Consider the following 25305-nt stretch of genomic DNA (forward strand, 5'->3'; position numbering starts at 1 on the left):
ATAAAACAAGACATTCATGGCACAAGACATTGATATGAAAAGACATTCATGGCACAAGACATTGATATAAGAAGACATTAATGGCACAAGACATTTATATAAGAAGACATTAATGGCACAAGACATTGATATAAGAAGACATTCATGGCACAAGACATTGATATATGAAGACATTCATGGCACCAGACATTTATATAAGAAGACTTTCATGGCACAAGACATTGATATAACAAGACATTAATGGCACAAGACATTGATATAAGAAGACATTCATGGCACAAGACATTGATATAACAAGACTTTGATATAACAAGGCATTGATGAAACACAACATTTATAAAACAAGATATTGATTACACCAAACATTAATGAAACAAGACATTGATATAACAAGGCATTGATGAAACAAAACATTTATAAAACAAGATATTCATTACACCAAACATTAATGACACAAAACATTGATATAGCAAGGCATTGATGAAACAAAACATTGATAAAACAAGGTATTGATTACACCAAACATAAATGACACAAGACATTGATAGAACAAGACATTGATATAACAAGGCATTGATGAAACAAAACATTTATCAAGCAAGATATTGATTACACCAAACACTAATGACACAATACATTGATATAACAAGACATTAATGACACAAGACATTGATATAACAAGACATTAATGACACAAGACATTGATATTACAAGACACTGACAGCATAAGAGAAATTCATTCTTCCATAATTCAAGGATTTCATTATTTTTCAGCATGTCAATTAACCATGCTGTATGGTTAAGCTTACAAATTGACACGTTTTTCTCTATTAGTTGAAAGATTTGTTCACATGTCTGTCATGCATTATATGAAACTGTGCATTCATGAGGTTTTGTTGTTTTTCCTTTTCCAAGAGTGGGGCTGTAACCATGACATCCAGCAGTGTTACTAAAGCGTCCAATCCCATCACTGGTTCCTTCACGTTGACCAGCTATGGAAGGACATCAGAACGTAAGTATCACTCCATTGGTCATTTTTGGCTCAGGTACTATTTAAAAGAACGTAGGGTACTCTGAACAATACTACAACGTAAACCCAGTGCAGATAGTCACTAAAAGGCACACGGCCATACTACAGGTTTACTTTTAAGTATATTTTCCATACTCTGGGTACTTTGTAGTATTCTTAAGATGTATTATTAAAAAGGACCTGGGCAGATAATGAATTAATGACCAATGGAGCGAAAGTAACTTTCTTTTAAGGCCTCTTTGAGAGTTATTCTGTGTTCAAGTGTCTTTGTTGAAACACATGTTTTTTATTCAGATTGTGACATATTGTGACAGATTGTGATTGTGACAGATTGTTACATATTGTTATTGTGACAGATTGTGATTATGACAGATTGTGATTGTGACAGAATGTGACAGATTGTGATTGTGACAAATTGTGGCAGAATATGACAGATTGTGATTGTGACATATTGTGACAGATTGTGCTTGTGACATATGTGTATTTTGTTAACAGAGACATTAATATACAAAAACTCGCGTGTCAGTGTTTATTACATGTATTCCTCATCAGAGCGGTTCAGTGCGATAATATCCATAAGTTAAGTGCAAGCGGGATAGTTATACAATTAAAGTAATTCAAAACGATTGAAACATTCTTACTTTCATATGGTTGCAGTTTGACTATATTAAATGAGCGGCTGTGAAATATACTGCCCACTGTATAAAACAACTTTTTCTGTCATTTCATTATCATTCTACTAGTGTTATGTCTTTCAGTTCGTGTATAAGAAATTAAATAATGCAGACGATTTATTTACATGCGAACGCAGTGTACTGGTAATTGTTAACAGAGTTTCACTTTCATTTTCGCGCGGTATCAGAAAGTCCCCGGGAAACACGTTTTTTGCATGCGTATGACGCAATAAAACAATTTTTTGTACATGAATCGTATTGCATTCAATCTAAATTTAAAGTCGCTCGTCCAATGAAAGCTCTGCCCCATAATGCACTGTACTCTTAACACTTCTGAAAATGGCATATATGCGTACGGTTGTGTTTACGAATTTCTTAAACATCGTCATTAATGTTCAAGATTATTATTTTTTAAGTGATGTTGCAATTTTATTTGATTATCGGATCAATGTGAACATAAGAAAAGCGATATGTAAACTGTTATCGATACGATTCGGTTTATATGCATGTATTTGCGTCAACACAGCATGGCAATATACATGACCTATATTATCGGCTATTCTTTACCTTTTTTTTTTATAGCGCCCTGCAGTTAATGAGCTCAAAACTTATAACGCGGATCCGTTATAACGCTGTTTCGCGGCTTGGACCCCATTGACCGCGCTATATTGGAGTTACAGTGTATTTCACAAAGGACTTCACACGAGTTTACTGGTTACCGAAAGAAAAAAAATCGCTTCTGTTTCAATAAGTCATAAAAATGTCCAGATAAGTTTAAACCTATTTGTTGTAGCTTGATTGCGTCGGAAGCCGAAGGCTTATTAAAACACTCTGGAGTCTGTTTCCTGGGTAGAACCACTACTTGGTCTCTATGGGGGATCTGAAGATCTCCCCAAGTTCATATAGAATCCGTGACTTGCAAGTAGCCAGGCAGACACCATATCCATTACACAACTGAAATTGGCATTAAAAATTTCAATATTGTTGCACAAATATTTCTTACACTGCGTACTGATCCTTAAATTTATTCTGCTGGTTCCAATTAGTTCTGATCTTAATCAGCATTTTAAACTGTTTATTCTAAACATAGAAGGCATTTTGTAGAAAAATGGGGCTTAATGCATTTGCATAAATTAAAAGTTAATAAATCTGATTTTTAAGCATATTGTGTTTCAAAGTAGTCTTCTCTAAATATTAGCATATTGTTTCCTCCTAATATGAATATATTGTGTTTCAAAGTAGTCTTCTCTAAATATTAGCATATTGTTTCCTCCTAATATGAATATATTGTGTTTCAAAGTAGTCTTCTCTAAATATTAGCATATTGTTTCCTCCTAATATGAATATATTGTGTTTCAAAGTAGTCTTCTCTAAATATTAGCATATTGTTTCCTCCTAATATGAATATATTGTGTTTCAAAGTAGTCTTCTCTAAATATTAGCATATTGTTTCCTCCTAATATGAATATATTGTGTTTCAAAGTAGTCTTCTCTAAATATTAGCATATTGTTTCCTCCTAATATGAATATATTGTGTTTCAAAGTAGTCTTCTCTAAATATTAGCATATTGTTTCCTCCTAATATGAATATATTGTGTTTCAAAGTAGTCTTCTCTAAATATTAGCATATTGTTTCCTCCTAATATGAATATATTGTGTTTCAAAGTAGTCTTCTCTAAATATTAGCATATTGTTTCCTCCTAATATGAATATATTGTGTTTCAAAGTAGTCTTCTCTAAATATTAGCATATTGTTTCCTCCTAATATGAATATATTGTGTTTCAAAGTAGTCTTCTCTAAACATAAAAACTTCTCTGTAGATGAAAAGTTATGTCTTGGATCAGTGTGAGGGATTTGAATTCGTGCCTTTGACACGTATCATATATATTGTTAATTCATTTTAATTTACCCTTTTCTGCTTAGAAACACATATTTATGTTTTTGTAGTCCTTTAGAAAAGCAAATTAAATAAGAGACCTTTCTTATTAGTTTCAAGTTTTAAAGGCTTCATTTCCATTCCTAAGATACTTATGAGCAGCAAACAGCATAACACCTGAACAGACTGCGAGTGGCTTGCTGGCTGTTGTGGTTTTATGTTGCTTGCATATAGCCATTTACTTTGCTTTTGAGCGTGAAAGGGTACAAACAATGTAATAGGCCCTGCAAAGACTGGTTTCATTATTTCAGCGGTCAATCCTCAGTATACCGACAAAGAGATGCAGTCCGTTCTGGTCCACACATTTGGCAAAATGAACGTCGAGCGCACTGCTGACTCCACTTGTGCCAACATGAAGATTGACGTCTCCTTCCTCGAGATGCCTGGAGACCTTGACCTGATGAATGTAAGTCCAACTGGACAAGTACTATTGATGATTTAAGTTGACCTTAATATGTAAGTGATCATTAAAAGGCATTTTGTCTTTAATCAATTTTGGAAAATTATAGCCTTTTGTCTGATTTTTCAACTAAAAAATATATAGTTACCATAATTGTGAGACCTTTGCGACTTTTAATGCTTGGAAGATTGAACTCAAATTTTTACTGCTGAATGGCCTTAATGTGTAGTCAGTTGTAAATGAAGGAGTCCTTGGCCAGTTTTCACCAACCTTTTCTAAGACTTAAGTCAAAGAATGAAGAATATTCTTTAAATTGGGATGTACCAGAACTCTTTTATTTTAAGGCACTAAAAGCATTAACTACCTATATCTACAACAATACTCATGTAGAATATTTTGTTAATGGCATAATAATAAGTGATAGCCTGCATATGGGCCTTGTTCTGAGAAAACTGGGCATAATGCATGTGCGTTAAGTGTCGTCCCAGATTAGCCTGTGCAGTCCACACTTCACGCACATGCATTATGCTCAGTTTTCTCAGAACACGACTCATATATTCAAACACTGAAAATATTTTTTGGTTACAAATCAATTTTTTATTCTGAAGTCTAAGATTGGGTAAGTGACTAGGTGCCCTGTACATGATTAATGTATTTCAGCTCGCCACCTCGTTTTCCGCCCCCTCCTCTGCTACAGGATCCATTGAGCAGCAGGTTCCAGGCCACCTCAGCATTGTACCCATACCTGGCGACATGGTGTTCACACAGCACACAACACCACAGGTACAATATCATGTGTGCTTGTTGTTACCACACACCACAGGTAGAAGATCACATGGCAGTGTTTCTTTTACACCAGTTTGAGAAAGGGGTTTGGGCCTTTTGGATTTGGAAAAAATGCGTTGTTTTGACTAAAATTGGGACTTAAATGGATTTTTTTTTTGCTAATGAACATTTTACAATTAAGAATATATACTTTCAATATTGTATTCACTTAGGTTAAATCAATTGGGAAATTAACTAAATGTTGCATTTTATTTACCTTTTGTTTAAGACTGTATTTAGGGAAGCATTTAATTTTGAACTTTAGACATTTTCCAAATTTATTTATTATTTTGACATTGATAAAGGGCAAAATATCAGCCCCAAAATTGATTTAAAAAAAACACCACTGTGTTCTAATTGTAACTAAGATTGAAGGATTGAAGCAATATAATGAAAAAGGAAGATTGTGTTGGGATTTTCTGTTATTTGGATGATCCAATAGTCTGTAAGTATTTAACAATTGTTTCACCTGCATAGACATGTCCATATTTAAAGCAAGTCCCAAACACTGTTAGTTGATTATAATAATATTATAAAGTATACTATAAACTGATTGTTATTTAATTGCTTCTTATTCTGTCAGAGAAAATAGGACGTTCAATCCAGAAGTATCTATTTAGACGGTAAGTGAAGAGAAAAAGCAGACTTTACTGCACACAAATTAACAAAGGTACACAATTTACGTTTATCATTATAACATACATCTATTTGATTGTTATCAACCTTTATTTCTAAACATTCAACAGGTGACAGTGTACGTCAATGGAGTGCCTTCAAAGTGCGCCCTAGCAAATAACGATTGCAGCTTCACATACTCTGCTGTGGGAACCCCAACAGTCACTGGAATCTCACCCAACACAGGTAACATACCACTAAGATCTCACCTGTCACAGGTAACTTACCACTAAGAATTTGTTAATCATAAGTTAAATAGCCTCTTACTGATGATGTAAGGCAGTATGCAGGGATAGTAAATTAATATTGGGATTGAGCTTAGAATGAGCTCAATAGAATTGTACTACCTAAAGATAAATGTTTAGTGAATAGCATGCATGAATGTATATATCAAAACTGTTCTAATTCTAAATATTTACCAGTATTAATATACAAACTCAACTATTTTCCTTTCAGGAAATGAAAATGTGATGCTGACAGTAACTGGTACAGGGTTCAGTGGTACGCTAGCTGACAACAAGGTCACAATTGGGAATGTTCCCTGCACGGTAACCGCGGCAACAACAACAGAGATAAGGTGCACGCTGGGTAACGGTCCTTTGGGGAGCTACCCAGTGGTCGTGAGTGTCAGTCCAGTCGGCAGAGCCGTAAACACAGCCTCTAACTTCACATACACTGCTGACGTTGTCTCCATTGCTCCAACTAGTGCAGGCCTTGGAGGTAATAATCAAGGACGACTTTCCGTCTGCTCCAATTTGTCTGACTAAGTACTCCCAACGGTTTTCAATATTAAACATTCAACATTCGCAATTGCATGCTTTATTCCTAATGATATGAAGTTGCATAGGTGCGTAGGTGCAATTATTTTGTCCTACATTAAAATTGAAAAAAAGTTATGCCCCTCTTTTCAACTTTCCAAAACAGGACAAGTACAACTTGCTTCATATTACAACATGCGGTAGGAGATATTCATTGCTACTGTGACAAGTACTAGTTATGATACTGATTGTACCAGCATTGAAATCAAGGAATTAATACATCCTTTTTTAATAAACTGAGACCAGAATGCACATCCTGCGTCATGAATTCTGATTTTCATATGTATGCATAATCACACATTTTTGTATTACTTTTAATGAGAGATAGGTAAAAAAATGAGACTATACATGAACTTTTCAGGCAATATGGATCTTGTGGTCACTGGTACTGGCATCACATCAGGGGCCACAGTTTCAGTGGGAGGAGTGAACTGCCCTGTGAAATCCGTACAGGCACCTACCACCATCACATGTGTCCTTCCGCAATTCAGTGACCTTGTACGTATTAATGTTGATTTTTTTTAATGAAAAGACAAGAAAACTTATAAATATAGTTAACGCTGTCTGCATAAGTTGAGGGTGTTTCACCTTGAAGTGTTTCCTTCAGCCATTCAGTGACCATGCAGGTCTTTATGTTCAATGTCAGCAAGCATAATCATGTGCTGTAATAAAGAAGATCGTATCCAGCTATGTACAATTTAATTATTTGAACACTGCATTTTTATAGGAGTTGATTTTAAATTGCTGTTGATAGTTACGTAGCCATTACAAAATGTTTCTATAATTAGGACCCAAATTATGACCGGGTACTTAAAAATTTAATTAGATAGAATGTACATGCATTTTAGCAATTGAAATCCAGGCAAAACATTAATTGTCTGATTCTGTTCATAGCTAAATAAAATTTTAATTTAAGAAAATATGTTATGGATACTGACTTAGTACCATTCTTCTAGAAGCCAATATACATTGCAGACCAGCACCACATCCCAGACTGCAGTTGTCGTGGTTACCTTAGGAGGGACGGAGCTGGTTACCAAGCCGCAATTCACATACACGCCTCAGAATTCACAGATAACCAGTGTCAGTCCCAGTGGAACGCTTGGTGTGGCAGGTAATAACAAAACTGGAAATCATCTAATTTTTACGGTAAATAATTTTGATCCCTTCATGTTACTAACACCAAGCCCTTTGATACTACTTAAAATGATGCAAATAGATATTATAGAAAGCTAGTCTTGTGAGCTCAGTTGGTAGAGATCTCGACTTCAAATCCAAGAATCATGCTTCCCAGCCTGACCACATAACTGTGAGTGGGTATTTGCTATTCTACACATGGCTCTCTGTACAGCAGTTGTCTGTTACTGGTACATGCACTGAGAAATCCAGCTTACACAGGAAACAGTGAGTGGATTTACTAACCGAAATGATAACACTGAAATACTGTGGAAAAATAAATGCAAATAAATGCAAAGAATAGACAAACATGAACAAAACTAAATTATCACATTTTGCAGGAAACAACATCATTGACATCACCGGGACCAACCTGGGCACGGTTGGTACCGTGTTCCTGGGTGACAGGCAACTAGAGGTGATCTCGTACAGTCCCACGGCTATTCAAGTTCGCACCCCCTCCCCCTCACCCACGGGCGACAACATCCCTCTCATGGTTTATGCAACTGGAAGCCTAGGGGCTGTACTCAATACGTGAGTACCAGAACACATTATGGCAATACTTGGTGAAATAATCATGTACCACAGTAATTTGAATAATCTCATTTAATCACCAACATTAAAATTTTCAGAATTGTTTACAATGTTTAATTTAGAAATGTATTTAGATTTAATTTCATGCTTTATAAAATGAGTTGAAATATAAAAAAATTCAAATATCAAATGATACAACAGTTCAGGTCAGATCCTATAAAACGGGAACAATATTTCTTTCTTATTGGTTTATGTTATTATGCCTGGTTATATATTGTATACCTTCTTTTTGGAATTTATGACAACAATTAAAAAAATTGCCTCTTACCATTCTGTACTTGTGTTGTTTAAAGAGATCATTCATATAACCAAATAATCATTTAAGAATGACACTGATAGCAATTAGGGAATTAAATACTGATAAACCTGAGATTAAACAACATTTACCATACCTTCATTCTACACATTGTAAGTACAACATTTACCATACCTTCATTCCACACATTGTAAGTACAACATTTACCATACCTTCATTCTACACATTGTAAGTACAATATTTACCATACCTTCATTCTACACATTGTAAGTACAACATTTACCATACCTTCATTCTACACATTGTAAGTACAACATTTACCATACCTTCATTCTACACATTGTAAGTACAACATTTACCCTACCTTCATTCCACACATTGTAAGTACAACATTTACCATACCTTCATTCCACACATTGTAAGTACAACATTTACCATACCTTCATTCCACACATTGTAAGTAACAACATTTACCATACCTTCATTCTACACATTGTAAGTACAACATTTACCATACCTTCATTCTACACATTGTAAGTACAACATTTACCATACCTTCATTCTACACATTGTAAGTACAACATTTACCCTACCTTCATTCCACACATTGTAAGTACAACATTTACCATACCTTCATTCCACACATTGTAAGTACAACATTTACCATACCTTCATTCCACACATTGTAAGTAACAACATTTACCATACCTTCATTCCACACATTGTAAGTACCAACATTTACCATACCTTCATTCCACACATTGTAAGTAAATGATCCTCCCCCTTGGTAAACAGATCTTAATGCATTTTTGTAAAGTGTCATAGCCTGTGCGGACAGCACAGTCTAATCAGGGGTGCCACTTTCCATTTTAAATGGATTTTTGCTAATAAAAACTTCCTTTAAACCTTTTAACAAAAAATCCCATAAAAGCATAAAGTGACTTCCCTGAATAGCCCCGTGCAGACTGCACAGGCTACAACACTTTACGCACATGCATTTAACCCTATTTTCCCTGAGCAAGGCTAATATGAGAATACAAATCATGTCCCTTAACTGAGATGCAATAAGGCAAGCTTTCCAAACATTTCAAGAAAATCTATTATAAATAAAGCTCTGTTTTTTTCAGAGAACCTGCAGTGCCAGTGTTGAGCATCCCATACAAGGTACAGAAGGTGTTCCCGACTAGCGGGTCTTTGATGGGCGGCACCCGACTGACTGTCGTCGGTTCCGGATTTGGGACAGTGCCTGCCGATATCAAGGTAAATAACATCCCTTAGATAAGGCCCATATGGTAGCAAAATTTTGTACTTCCATTAAACTGTGATGCAAAATAGTGTTCATATTTGCGGATTTTCGTGAATCAGGACGGCAAATTGTACATATGGTAATTACTTAGCAAATTATGTTAATTTCATTGTGATGAAACTTAATTTGATAAAAAAAATGAGTTGTTTATTTGTAAGCTCAATTGACAACACAAATTTGAATAGTTGTTAATGAAAAATGTGTAAGAATTATGTTGTTATACATTAATCAACATTAGAAATAATTATTCTGTAGATCTACATAAAATAATTCTTAAAAATTGACTTTTAATAAGAGCATATCATGTCCTTAATGAAATATTAAAAATGGAAATAATAAAATGTCTTTGTTATATCTTAACCATTATGTCAAACCTATCAGGAACAGCAGTTAATAAATTGCAGCTACTTTAATTTTTTATTATTATGTAATGAATTTTTTTAAGTAATGATCCAGGATAATGTATAACAATCTCCAACTTTTAAAATTGAAATTAAGAGGTTGCATGTTATACATGGTTTTCTTCGGTAATATTTAAATGTTGTCTGCTCTTAGGCGCATGTTGGAGACTATAGCTGCATTGTCATGACAACCACCAACACAAAGTTCATCTGTGAGATTGAGTCCACCAGTGCTGAATACGATATTACCAACATGGGCACTACTGGTTGTATGTCACAGTATTATCAGGGCATTTATTCACAAAACCTATTTATAGAATTGTGATTTAGAATAAATATATCTTTCTTGAAACTGTTTGGGGAAAAGAATTTTAATCTTACTTAGGTCTTTACCCCATTTTGTCAACATTGGTTATCTAAGATTGTTGACAATAATGAAATTGGAAAAGAGCAATTTTGCAAACTAAGAGTTCTTGTTTTTTGAGTCTAAGTATATTCTTCATTCTTATGTCTGAAAGAGTGAGTTAGTGAATACAGTCCATGTTTTTATTCATGGAGGTATATTATAAAAAAGGAAAATTCCTTAGGAAAAGAACATCGAACATTCTTTTAAGTTTTAACATTCAAACCCTTTGAAAAGAGTCTACAAACCCCAGTTTTGACATATCATGTTCGTAATGAAAGTAATTTCAGTTTCCTAAAGTTAATCTTCCTGTTTTAGATTACTGGTTTAAATATGAGCCTCTTATTGAAAAAACAGGTTAAATGCATGTGTGTAAAGTTCTGTCTCAGATTAGCCTGTGCTGTCCACACAGGCTAATCAGGGATGACACTTTCTGCCTAAACTGGATTTTGGCTAAGATGAGACAATCCAATAAAAGCAGGAAGTGTTTTCTCTGCACAGTGTGCACAGGCTAATCTGAGACGACACTTTACGCTCATGCATTTAGCCCTGTTTTCTTAGAACAAAGCTCATAGTTGCTTGTTATCTTTATCAGTTGGTGCCTACTTCGCGTTCAGCCAGACGGAGCTAAGGATTGAGGAGGGTGACTCTGTCAGGTGGGCCTGGCAGACTGCTGGCTTCCTCAACAATGTCCAACATGGCGTTTACCAGACAGAGAGTCTTTCAAGCACCGAGGCACTTACTGGTGGCATCTCTAGTGGCAACCAGACTCGCCAAGGTAGGATAAATCTTGGTGATTGTTATGTACGTTACATTTGGGCAATTCTTAATTTATGGATCTTTTAGATAATTATTGTTTATTGTTATGTCCGTCTAATTTGGGACATGCTGAATTTATGAACCTTTGATCAACGCCTAATCAAATCTCTTTGCTTTCAGTCAACTTCGTATTTTATAACAAAGAGTAATATCTTGCTTGGTAGGATATGAACTAGCATCATTGATGTCTTTCCATGTTTGCTCTTACAGTTTACAGTCCAATAAGAGTTGATAAACATGTTAACTTTTGCAGAAGTAGTGCTTTTTCTTTAAAATTAGTAGCTTTTAAAATTCAGTGGATCAAGCAACACATGTTTACACGGTTAACAATTGCAAAATATTTTACATGAATTGACCCAGCAAATGTTAGATAAATCTGTTTGACAAATAACAACATTCTTACGGGACAGCTTATTAAAAGTATTGTTTCAATCTATGTGACTTGCAGGCAGTTTCCAGCATGTGTTCAACTCGGCTGGAACATACTACTTCTGGAGCGGTTATGTCGACCAATGGGATATCAAGGATTACCGCATGGTTGTCAATGTACGTACACATAGTTGCATTAAGTTTTATTGGAGCAAAAAATATTTATTTATTTTCGTCTCCCAGCAAATCTACAACAGTTTGAAGGTATTTATGGTCGAGATTGAAGCAATCAGGGCATCCATTTAGGGCGCAATAAAATTATATTTTGTTTGTTTAATTCAATGAAGGAAAAATGATCTTCATTTTTTCCAATAGCTGGAAAATAGTATAAATTGTATGATTTTTTTAATATTAAAATCTATGCCGTTATAGAAATGATGTTATGTACTACCTCAATTTCCAGGTTGTTCCAAAAGCTGCCAAGCTTGAACAGTTTGCCATGTCCATTGAAGGGGCTGAGCCAGTCTATGAAACAAGCTCAGGTAAACAAGCTCATAATTGAAGAGTCATTGAATGAATTATTGATTAGGGTCTCTATGTGTGCTATCTAAACAGAGTAAAACTCTGAGAGAAAACCTGTCTTTGTTGATGCTTAATTTTGTGATAATTTTTGAAAAATAATTTTTTTAGTCATTTATTTCAAATTGTCTTTATATAAGATGATAAACTGAATAAATGTTTTCATTGAATCTGTTCTATAATTGATCTTATATGACCGTAAACTTATTGCAGGAGTAGCTGATCCGACAGACAATTCTGGATGTGCTACACGCAAATCTGACATCATACCAGGTTGTACCCCTGAGACCCTTACACCCCAAAATACAGACCGATTCAACTTCCTGTTTTCAAAGTGCCGCACACCAACCTTAACCGGTGTCACATTCACCGATGCTGTCCAAGGCAGCCCCAGATCGGCAAAGGTGGACACTGCTGTGTCAGTCTCTGGCACAGAATTTGCCACAGGCGACTGTGCAAATGTAGCTTCAATTGGTGGCTGTGAATGCATTGTAAGTGGGTCGACTACTACTTCCCTTGTGTGTACCCCGAATCCCTCTTGTGAGTACGAGCTGGGTGTGCTCCTGCCAGTTAACGTTAACATCGTCAATTATGGTTTCGCAAAGTCAACAATTTCTTCGGAAAAGGATCAGAGCCTCGCATTCCTGCCGTCCATTCAGTCCATTAATCCTTCCTCAGGGTCAAAGAAGGGTGGTACGGAGGTCACCATATTGGGAAGTGGGCTAACCAACCTAGATGCTATTAAGGTCACTTTCAATGATGTAGCAGCCACATGCACCTCGGTCCAACCCTTGGTATGCCAGTCACCTCTGTCCAACACTGGTGATGTTGCTGTAGTAGTGTCAGATTTCCCAGCAATATGCTCAGGTGCATCTTGTTTGTTCACCTATGATGTTGTAAAAACACCAACAGTCACTGCTGTCTCTCCCGCTACGTTGGACGGAAATGTAATAACAACTTTGACCATCTCGGGTACTAGTTTTGGCACAGATAGTGCAGCTGTTTTTGTTAAGATAGGAGGGGAAGATTGCGGGTCCGTTTTAGTCGAGAGTGACTCATCAGCAACCTGTTCTATCCGTGCCGTGCCAGCTGGAGCAAACCAGATCATAGTCAACGTTGATGGAATGGGAAACGCAGATTCCTCTGGAAAAACTGTCACTGGAACTGCAAGAGCCAGCGTGACACCAACTGCTGGGGCTACTAATGGCGGCACTAAATTGACCTTCACTGGACATGGTTTCAAAGGGGAAACAACTGTTACTACTAACGATGGCGTAGCCTGCACTGATGTTAAAGTGGCCAGTCTCACTGAACTGACCTGTATCTCCGGTCCACATGCGGCGGGTGCTGTCAACTTTGTGATTACATCACACGGTGAAATGTTCCCAAATGTAGAGTTCACATATGATGCTAGCCTGGTACCGACTATCAGCGCAATCAATCCAGCCTCTGGGGATTCTTTAGGGAACCAGCTTCTCACTCTGACTGGAAGTCATTTCTACAGCGGTCTTGCTGTTACGGTTTGTGGCGGCACATGCACAGTGAATACTCAAACAGCAACTGAAATTGTGTGCATCACACCAGCCAAGGCAGGTGTGTACAGCATGCATGTGTTGCTATGGTTCAAATTTATTCTTTTGAAGTCAATACATGCTTGTTATCCTTAGTACTTTTATATTTTATGTAATATTAACAACAATAACATTTGTGTTAATGTATTCCTGTGTTCCAAAATTAGCAGAAATCATTCTTAAGTTGATGATTTGTGTACTGATTTATTTGATTAATTCAAAATAAGTGAACATAATGCATGAATACTGTACTTTCTACAGGAGTCTATTTTTTATTTACATGCAGATGTCAGTGTGTGTGATGTCATTCTTACTGGAAGCGGTGTAACCGCCACGTCTACGACTCAGTACACGTACATTGATAATGACGCGCCCAGAATTACCAGCCTGAACCCCCAGCGTGGTGGCACAGGTGGTGGAACTACTCTCACAATTAGCGGGACTGGTCTCAGGTAATAATTGGTTTTGGAGCTTATTTATTATCAATATTTAAAACTTTATTTTGCAATCAATTAACATCAATAAGAAGCTCTGACAAAGTTAAGTACACATTTGCCCTCAATAAGAAGCTCTGACAAAGTTAAGTACACATTTGCCCTCAATAAGAAGCTCTGACAAAGTTAAGTACACATTTGCCCTCAATAAGAAGCTCTGACAAAGTTAAGTACACATTTGCCCTCAATAAGAAGCTCTGACAAAGTTAAGTACACATTTGCCCTCAATAAGAAGCCCTTACAAAGTTAAGTACACATATGCTCTCAATAAGAAGCTCTGACAAAACTAAGTACACATTTGCCCTCAATAAGAAGCTCTGACAAAGTTAAGTACACATTTGCCCTCAATAAGAAGCTCTGACAAAGTTAAGTACACATTTGCCCTCAATAAGAAGCTCTGACAAAGTTCAGTACACATTTGCCCTCAATAAAAAGCTCTGACAAAGTTAAGTACACATTTGCCCTCAATAAGAAGCTCTGACAAAGTTAAGTACACATTTGCCCCTGTGGTTTCATAGTCATACATCAGGATGACAAGCAGTTGTTTAATGGTCAATACACGATGGTAGTTCAAGAATTATTTTGATTGTTATATTACATATAAGCAAATAATATAAGGGAATTAAAGTAATTAACTTTGCTTATATTGCACACACGCATGAATGATATAAATATGAGTTTTCCTGCACCCAACAACCTGTAGTCAGTGACAAATCTAGTAGCATAGTGACCAATAATTGTTTTCTAATATTACTCATATTTTTTTATTTTATAACTGCAGTGATTAAACAATAATGCATTACTTTGGTTATCTATTCTAATTATACAAAGCCAACTTAATCTGCTTATTTGTGTCTACCGGTATATAAAATATGATTAAATATGATTAATTTTAGTAAGAACTTAATTCGTTTTATCTTCATACAAACACAGCGGGGCGACCGTGTCTATATATGGTAAAGAATGCACTGTGAGCAGTTCTACAGCCAGTCAAATCGTCTGCTCTACCGGCGCACAGACAGCGTCAGTCCAAGCAGACGTACTGGTCACAGCAGGGGGGAAAAGGGCTGTACCGGTAAGTGAGGCTCAACTGTTGCAGTGTATTTGTTCACCATTTCAGAATGGGGCTGTCGTTGTTGGATCAGGACGAATCACGTTGTTTTGACTATTATTAGGAAAAACGTGAGTTTTTTTGCTAACAAATAAAAGTGAATGTAATGTAATGTACATGCCAAAAGAAATAAATATGTTTAAACTATTCCAGGGAACCCTCGGTGCATCATCCTTCTACTACGTTGATCTTTACAGCAGTGGCGCCACCTGGGGAGGGGGTCCTGTCCCCGGGGAGGGGGATATGGTCGTCATTCCTCAGGGACAGATTGTCCTTCTCGATCAGAGCACAGAAATCCTGGGCATGCTTCTCATTGACGGTGAGTTTGATCAACGCTCTTACTTGTTAGTGGCATATCTAAGAATTTAACAAATATCAAAAAGGGAAAGTCTCTCATTAATGTTGTACAACTTTAGGTCTTACCCTTTTTATGCCCCCCTTCGAAGAAGAGGGGGTATATTGCTTTGCACATGTCGGTCGGTCTGTTGGTCTGTCGGTCCGTCCACCAGGTGGTTTCCGGATGATAACTCAAGAACGCGTGGGCCTAGGATCATGAAACTTAATAGGATCATTTAATTGATCATGATTCGCAGATGACTCCTGTTGATTTTGAGGTCACTAGGTCAAAATTCAAGGTCACGGTGACCCAAAACAGTAAAATGGTTTTCGGTTGATAACTCAAGAACGCTTAGGCCTAGGATCATGAAACTTGATAGGTAGATTGATCATGACTTGCAGATGACCCCTATTGATTTTCAGGTCACTAGGTCAAAAGTCAAGGTCACAGTGACCCGAAGTAAGAAAAAATGGTTTCCGGATGATAACTCAAGAACACTTAGGCCTAGGATCATGAAACTTCATAGGTACATTGATCATGACTCGCAGATGACCCCTATTGATTTTCAGGTCACTAGGTCAAAGGTCAAGGTCACAGTGACAAAAAACATATTCACACAATGGCTGTCACTACAACAGAGAGCCCATATGGCGGGCATGCATGTTTTACAAACAGCCCTTGTTCAATTTTTTATGTATGGTCTAAATGTGTTCATTTGTAATGTCATTATTTGCTTTTGGAAATTAAATATGTTTGAAGTTATTAAACAGATCAATGTTTTCTTCAAGCACCGCAAATACCAGTTATTTTTCAAAAAACATATTTCAAAAGCAAATTAAAATCTCACAGGATATATGGTGTAGTGAATGCTATTTTGACATGATGAAAATAACATTTTTTCAGGAGGCCAGTTGATTTTTGATGAAAAAGATCTCACACTGAAAGCAGAGCGAATCCTGATTACAAAAGGTGGTAAGCTACAGGTAAGATCGCCATGACCCTGTGGCATACATTATAGCACATGCAAGTAAATGTCTTTAACTGACTGCTTTGTTTGTTACAATGCTAAGAAGGGACTTTAAACTCATCTTCATGCAGAACAAGCAACACATGAAGACAAGACCAAGACCATGAGCTCATTCAGTTGTGACTTCTGTCAGGGCATATCTGAGCCTTTTTCAGTGGGAATCAGGCTCAATGTGTGTGAACAAAGTGTTGCCCTAGATTAGCCTCTGCATTATGCACAAGCTGATTTTCTATCACACCTGCTTTTTTTGTTTTGGTTAAAGACAGTCGGTTCTAAATGAAAAATGAAGTCTATGCGGCAATAGTCATCCCTGAAATGCCTGTGTGTACTGAACAGGCAAATGTGGAATGATACTTTATGTGCATACATTAAGCATGGTTTTCTCAGAATGATACTTTATGTGCATGCATTAAGCATGGTTTTCTCAGAATGATACTTTATGTGCATGCATTAAGCCTGGTTTTCCCAGAATGATACTTTATGTTCATGCATTAAGCCTGGTTTTCCCATAAAATGATACTTTATGTGCATGCATTAAGCCTGGTTTTCCCATGGAATGATACTTTATATGCATGCATTCAGCCTGGTTTTCCCAGAATGATACTTTATGTGCATGCATTAAGCCTGGTTTTCCCATAGAATGATACTTTATGTGCATGCATTAAGCCTGGTTTTCCCATGGAATGATACTTTATGTGCATGCATTAAGCCTGGTTTTCCCATGGAATGATACTTTATGTGCATGCATTAAGCCTGGTTTTCCCATAGAATGATACTTTATGTGCATGCATTAAGCCTTATTTCCCATGGAATGATACTTTATGTGCATGCATTAAGCCTGGTATTCCCATGGAATGATACTTTATGTGCATGCATTAAGCCTGGTTTTCCCATAGAATGATACTTTATATGCATGCATTAAGCCTGGTTTTCCCATGGAATGATACTTTATGTGCATGCATTAAGCTTGGTTTTCCCATGGAATGATACTTTATGTGCATGCATTAAGCCTGGTTTTCCCATGGAATGATACTTTATCTGCATGCATTAAGCCTGGATTTCCCATGGAAGGATACTTTATCTGCATGCATTAAGCCTGGATTTCCCATGGAATGATACTTTATGTGCATGCATTAAGCCTGGTTTTCCCATGGAATGATACTTTATGTGCATGCATTAAGCCTGGTTTTCCCATGGAATGATACTTAATGTGCATGCATTAAGCCTGGATTTCCCATGGAATGATACTTTATGTGCATGCATTAAGCCTGGTTTTCCCATGGAATGATACTTTATGTGCATGCATTAAGCCTGGTTTTCCCATGGAATGATACTTTATGTGCATGCATTAAGCCTGGTTTTCCCATGGAATGATACTTTATGTGCATGCATTAAGCCTGGTTTCCCCAGAGTGCAGCTCATTAAACCAGCTTCAAGTTGTATAACATATGTCAGGTTGAGTTCAACTCGGTTAGACTGTTAAATGAATACAGGTATGAGTTTATTTAAACTTTCATGTTATGCAGTTTTAGTGTTCTTTTCGAACTGCTTTTGTCAAACTTGAGAGTTGCAACAATCTGTTGGAATATTTCTCAAAACATACCCAGACATTCAGTAATACATTTTATTGTTCAGCTATTGATCACTTACCTCTTATACAAACCAGGATTATATATATGCATTTCCTTTTCATTGGATGTTTTAGGCATTTTAACTATATATACTATTGCCAAACAATATAGTCCCCTACCAGCTCCACCATTGTCAGAAATTCCACCATTGTCAGATTTTTAACCAGGTTTTCCGAAGGAAAAAACTGGTTATTAGATTGGCGAATGCGGGCGGGCTGGCTGGCTGGCTGGCGGGCTGGCTGGCTGGCTGGCGGGCTGGCGGAACAAGCTTGTCCGGGCCATAACTATGTCGTTCATTGTCAGATTTTAAAATCATTTGGCACATTTGTTCACCATCATTGGACGGTGTGTCGCCCGAAATAATTACGTCTATATCTCCAAGGTCAAGGTCACACTTTGAGTTCAAAGGTCAAAAATGGCCATAAATGAGCTTGTCCGAGCCATAACTATGTCGTTCATTGTCAGATTTTAAAATCATTTGGCACATTTGTTCACCATCATTGGACGGTGTGTCGCGCGAAATAATTACGTCGATATCTCCAAGGTCAAGGTCACACTTTGAGTTCAAAGGTAAAAAATAGCCATAAATGAGCTTGTCTGGGCTATAACTATGTCATTCATTATGATATTTTAAAATCATTTGGCACATTTGTTCACCATCATGGGACGGTGTGTTGCACAAAAGAATCACGACAATATCTCCAATGTCAAGGTCGCCACGACTAAAAATAGATTTATTTTAAAACAAACTTACAAAGGGTGTTAATTTTGTTTGTTCATTTAAAAAGTTCAGTTTGAGTTGTCTCCCTTTATCAGATTTTTTTTCACAATGAAAACCTGGTTTTGTGACAATTTTGTCCCTTGTTTATATTTGTTTCCATAGCAACCAGAGTTTTTGACATAGGAACAAAATGAAATGACGTGCATAATGTCCATATTGCCAATTATCCATGTTTCAAGTTTCATGAAAAACTTTTAAAGTTATCGCAGGATCCAGAAAACCACCATTTTCAGCAATATTTCTGGTCTATTTAATGCCATAGCAACCAGAATTTTTGATGTAGGAACAAAATGAAATGATGTGCATAATGTCCATATTGCCATCTATCCATGTTTCAAGTTTCATGAAAAAATATTAAGAACTTTTCAAGTTATCGCAGGATCCAGAAAAGTGTGACAGACAGACAGACAGACAGACAGAGCGCAAATCATAAGCCCCCCACGGTGAAACCGGTAGGGGACAATAAAATTAAAAAAATATTTTTTTATACATGTCACTTTTAATGTATGTCAGTAATGTCACTTGTTCTGGAAAAAGAGGGAACAATTCATGTGCATAAAGTGTCATCCCAGATAACAGGCTAATCAGGGATGACACTTTCTTGTTTTATGGAATTTGGCATTCAATGGAAGTCTTTTCTAAACATAAAATCTAGTTTAGTTGGACAGTTTCGTGCCTGGTCTGCACAGGCAAATCTGGGATGACTCTTTACAAACATGCATAAAGCCCAGTTTAACCGTAATGAGGTTCATACGTCCGCATGTTACAGGTTGGCTCCCCAGAACGCCGCTTCCAACAGAAGGCAGTGATTGAGTTGTATGGTCACCAGAGAGACGAGGAGATGCCAATCTACGGTACCAAGGTGCTGGCAGTGAGGGATGGAGAGCTCAACCTTTACGGTATGTTGAGAAATAGAGCTGGAATATTAGGGGAGAGGGGTGGTCTCAACCTTTATGGTGAGTAGAGAAATAGGGTGGGAATAATAGAGTGGGGAGGTGGTCTCAACCTTTATGATGAGAAGAGAAATAGGGTGGGAATAATAGAGTGGGGAGGTGGTCTCAACCTTCATGATGAGAAGAGAAATAGGGTGGGAATAATAGAGTGGGGAGGTGGTCTCAACCTTTATGGTGAAAAGAGAAATACGGTGGGAATAATAGAGTGGGGAGGTGGTCTCAACCTTTATGGTGAGTAGTGAAATAGGATGGAAATAATAGAGTGGGGGAAACTTTTTCGATACATAGAGAAATAGGATGGAAACAATAGGGGAGGGGAAATAATACCTATATACATGTAATAGAAATAGGTCAGAAATTATAGTGGAGGGATAGTTCAACCTTTACGGTATGTACAGAAATAGGGTGGAAAAAATAGTTGACAGAGTACCTGTATAATACATAAGAAGAAAGGATGGAAACAATAGGAAAGAGAGGACTCAACCTTTACGGTATGTGGGAGTAATAAGGCAGAAATAATAGTGGATGGAAAACTCAACATTTATGTGTGAAAAGAAATAGGATAAGAATAATAGGGATACTGTGTTCAAAGTCTTACAGTACAAGTAATATGATCCAAGAAATTATTAAGGCGAACATTAATCCAGCCAATGTTTGTAGCGATTCAGTGTTCTGCATGGAACTGCACTATCTCATATACGCATGTAAAGCAGATAGAACAGTTTCATCTCATTGCTCTTTAAACCATAATTAAAGTTATGAATAGTTAATAAAATATACCTAAAGAAATGTCTGCTCAGTGGAAATATTTTTGAAAAATATTATACAAAAGTGTTGACTCGAAGCAAACACAAAATAATGATTATTGTCCATGCTATTTGAGTGTGCGTAGAAAATTTCATACGTTACAATAGATTCTAACCTTACTCCAAAACAAACAAGGGATATATTTTATCAAGCTCATAATGTGCATTGAACTGTGTGCCTTTGTTTACAGGTAAGGAAATAAACAACACCTGGACAAGACTGGCATCAACAGCCAATGCAGGTGCCGCAACCATCACTGTGCAGGTAGTCTTTCAATATTGTAAATGTATCATTGTAGGTGGCGTTATAACCTTGTCAGCATTTGTCACAAGGTTAGTGATGCATCTGTTTAAAGAAATCCGTCAAGTATCAAACCATATTAAGGAGTAGCCCTGGTATTATAGTGACATATTCTGGGATTTGAGCCGCGCTCAGAGAAAAATGGGCAAAATGCCTGCCTTCAAATGTTGTCCAAGATTAGCTTGTCAGCACAGGCCACTTTATAAACATTAAACATTAAACCCTGTCAGCACAGGCCCCTTTATAAACATTAAACATTAATCCCTGTTTTCCCAAAGCAAGGCTAATTTCATGTATATCTCTTAATATTAATATATTTCATATATATATGCCTCAAAAAGACATAATATATTAATATATTTCATATATATGTCTTAAAAAGTCTCAACAACTTCATATATATCTCATGTTCTGTATCAAAAAAATAATTAACAACACACATTTTAAAAGTCTCAACAACTTTATATATATCTCATGTTCTGTATCAAAGAAATTATTAACAACACACATGTTAAAAGTCTTATTAACTTCATATATATCTCATGTTTTGTATCAAAGAAATGATTAACAACACACATTGTATTAGAGGTCAGTATACATTTGTATCTATATGAAAATGGCCCATGTTGCTCATAAGTTTACCTATTGATTCCTAAAATTCAGTCTAAAAACAAATAATAATCGTAAAACCACAATGTTCTAAAGCTACTTATTAGTTTGTTCTTACTGTAGAACAATGTGTTAGTGACAAAAGACCATTTTTGCCTGTATACAAGTAAATTCTATAGTAGGATTTCTCGGGTCTGAGACTTTTTCTTTAATATTAGGATCAAGTATGATTTGGTGAATTTGGGGGCTTGAATTTGTAAAGAATATAGAAAATAATAAATCTGCAAATCCTTTTATAGCATCATAAACATTTGTTTTTATACATGTATGTTCATATTCACTTGCTAGGATGACGTGTTTCTATATGTTTGCATTCATTTGCCAGGCAGACATGTTTTCATTATGTTCACATTCACTTGCTAGAATGATTTGTTTCATATGTTCACATTCATTTGCCAGGCAAACATGTTTTCATATGTTTACATTCACTTCTAAGATGACATGTTTTCATATGTTTACATTCACTTTTAGAATTATATGTGCCCATATGTTCACATCACTTTATGTGTTTATGACATAATCAATATTTTAGCTGGTATACATTTAAACTATAAAGTAAGACTTCATTGAAAATCTTTATCTTATAATCAAAGTTATTTGGTGAAGAATGGGCCCCATTATTGACATAAAGCAAAATAGAAAATAATCCATCTGCAAATCCTTCTATAGCATTATAAACAATTGTTTTCATGTGTTCACATTCACTTGCTAAAAGAACCTGTTTTCATGTGTTCACATTCACTTGCTAAGATGACTTGTTTTCATGTGTTCACAAATACTTGCTAAGATGACCTGTTTTCATGTTTTCACATTCACTTGCAAAGATGACTTGTTTTCATGTGTTCACTTTCACTTGCTAAGATGACCTGTTTTCATGTGTTCACATTCACTTGCTAAAATGACCTGTTTTCATGTGTTCTTATGCACTTGCTAAGATGACCTGTTTTCATGTGTTCACATTCACTTGCTAAAATGAGACTTGTTTTCATATTTTCACATTCACTTGCTAACATGACCTGTTTTCATGTGTTCACATTCTGTTGCTAGGATGACATCAGTGATTGGTCAGTGGGTGACTCTATAGTGGTTGCTACCACGGGTGACCATTTCTCACAGGGGGAGAGTGAGGAGCACCTTATATCTGCCAAGTCTGGTCAGACGATCACCCTGACGACGGCCCTTAAATTCAAGCATCTTGGAGTGACAGAAACCTTTAAGTGAGTGATTACAATATCTTGGGGTTTATATGCAATTTACTGTAAGAGCATTATTTTTTTGTAGGACATCAAGTTTCATTGATTTTGTTTGTTGACCAATTCATGAATTTAACACATACACAGTGCAAAATTATCAATGCAAATTTCTTCAATAAAAAAATTAAGAAACCACACATATATGTACATGAAAGAAGTCATTCAGAGGAGGCAGTTCATATGTGAAAATTATAAGTATTGTCCAACTACAATTCTACCAAGTATGCCATTTTTAGCTCATCTATTTTTTGAAAAAAAATTATGAGCTATTGTCATCACCTTGGCGTCGGCGTCGGCGTCGGCGTCGGCGTCGGCGTTGGCGTCCGGTTAAGTTTTGCGTTTAGGTCCACTTTTCTCAGAAAGTATCAATGCTATTGCATTCAAACTTGGTACACTTACTTACTATCATGAGGGGACTAGGCAGGCAAAGTTAGATAACTCTGGCGTGCATTTTGACAGAATTATGTGCCCTTTTTATACTTAAAAAATTGAAAATTTTGGTTAAGTTTTGCGTTTAGTTCCACTTTTCTCAGTAAGTATCAATGCTATTGCATTCAAACTTGGTACACTTACTTACTATCATGAGGGGACTGGGCAGGCAAAGTTAGATAACTCTGGCATGCATTTTGACAGAATTATGTGCCCTTTTTATACTTAGAAAATTGACAATTTTGGTTAAGTTTTGTGTTTAGGTCCATTTTATTCCTTAAGCATCAAAGCTATTGCTTTCATACTTGCAACACTTACTAACTATCATAAGGGGACTGTGCAGGCAAAGTAATGTAACTCTGACTGGCATTTTGACAGAATTATGTGCCCTTTTTATACTTAGAAAATTGAAAATTTGATTAAGTTTTGTGTTTAGGTCCACTTTATTCCTACAGTATCAAAGCTATTGCTTTCATACTTGCAAGATTTATGAACTATCATAAGGGGACGGTGCAGGCAAAGTTATGTAACTCTGACTGGCATTTGGACGGAATTATGGGCCCTTTATACTTAGAAAATTGAAAATTTGGTTAAGATTTATGTTTTGGTCACTTTACCCCTAAAGTATCATAGATATTGCTTTCATACTTGGAACACTCACAAACTATCATAAGGGTACAGTAAAAGGACAAGTTGCATAACTCTGGTTGTCATTGTTACGGAATTATGGCCCTTTTTTGACTTAGTAACTTTTAATATATGGTTAAATTTTGTGTTTCGATCCACTCGAAGTATCAAGGCTATTGCTTTCAAGCTTCAAATACTTACATGCTATCATGAGGTTACTGTACCTGGCAACTTGAATTTTACTTTGACCTTTGAATGACCTTGACTCTCAAGGTCAAATTATTAAATTTTGCTAAAATTGCCATAACTTCTTTATTTATGATTAGATTTGATTGATACTTTGATGAAACTACTCTTACCTGACATACCACAATAGACTTCACCCAAACCATCCCCCGTGCCCTCCCCCCCCCTCCCCCCCCTCCCCCCCCCCCTATTTTTTTTTTTTTTTTTTTTTTTTTTTATAAGATCATCTCACAAATGACCACCACACCCTCACACTATACCCCCACCCCACCCCCCCCACCCCACCCCCCCCCCCCCAAATTTTTTTTTTGATTTTTTTTTTTTTTTTTTTTTTTTTTTTTTAAGATCATCTCACAAATTATCACCACACCCTCACACTATACCCCCCCCCCCCCCCCCGATTTTTTTATTATTTTTTTTTTTTTTCGCTTTTTTGGAAGATAATGTAATAAATGTCCACAACCCCACACTATACACCCCTCTTCACTCCACTCCTCCCTCCTTTGTGATTGAAAATGAGAGTCCCTTCACCTTTAAAAAGAAAATAGATGAGCGGTCTGCACCCGCAAGGCGGTGCTCTTGTATTTTCAATCCTGTGAATTTTTCCTATAGGGCTCTTAAGATTCTACCAATGTTCACTTTCAGCGGGGTTGATGGAGCCACTGTGAAGTTTGACTACCGGGCAGAGGTGGGTCTGCTCACCCGTAACATCGTTGTCCGTGGCAACGAGGACCCGCAGTGGACAAGGGACATCCAGGCGTGCGCAGCCGGCTTTGACCCCGGTAATAAGCACATACAGGCATTAAT

General features: G+C 36.6%; 1 protein-coding gene across 4 annotated transcripts in view; it reads left to right on the forward strand.

The window, feature by feature from the left end:
- LOC127854920 (fibrocystin-L-like) overlaps positions 1-25305 on the forward strand; it is a 98368-nt gene that overhangs the window by 35659 nt on the left and 37404 nt on the right. For all 4 annotated transcript variants that reach the window (XM_052390026.1, XM_052390025.1, XM_052390028.1 and 1 more), the window contains exons 22-43: positions 916-1012; positions 3893-4047; positions 4702-4824; positions 5613-5727; positions 5998-6261; positions 6721-6857; positions 7335-7473; positions 7877-8069; positions 9513-9645; positions 10247-10361; positions 11091-11273; positions 11763-11860; positions 12147-12225; positions 12476-13855; positions 14120-14285; positions 15261-15402; positions 15592-15757; positions 16679-16758; positions 19984-20113; positions 21165-21238; positions 22991-23160; positions 25144-25280. In XM_052390026.1, the coding sequence (XP_052245986.1) occupies positions 916-1012; positions 3893-4047; positions 4702-4824; positions 5613-5727; positions 5998-6261; positions 6721-6857; positions 7335-7473; positions 7877-8069; positions 9513-9645; positions 10247-10361; positions 11091-11273; positions 11763-11860; positions 12147-12225; positions 12476-13855; positions 14120-14285; positions 15261-15402; positions 15592-15757; positions 16679-16758; positions 19984-20113; positions 21165-21238; positions 22991-23160; positions 25144-25280 (4276 nt within the window). The remainder of the gene's footprint in view (positions 1-915; positions 1013-3892; positions 4048-4701; positions 4825-5612; positions 5728-5997; positions 6262-6720; positions 6858-7334; positions 7474-7876; positions 8070-9512; positions 9646-10246; positions 10362-11090; positions 11274-11762; positions 11861-12146; positions 12226-12475; positions 13856-14119; positions 14286-15260; positions 15403-15591; positions 15758-16678; positions 16759-19983; positions 20114-21164; positions 21239-22990; positions 23161-25143; positions 25281-25305) is intronic.

This window comes from Dreissena polymorpha, chromosome 13 (assembly GCF_020536995.1).
Source record: "Dreissena polymorpha isolate Duluth1 chromosome 13, UMN_Dpol_1.0, whole genome shotgun sequence".
NCBI lineage: Eukaryota > Metazoa > Mollusca > Bivalvia > Myida > Dreissenidae > Dreissena > Dreissena polymorpha.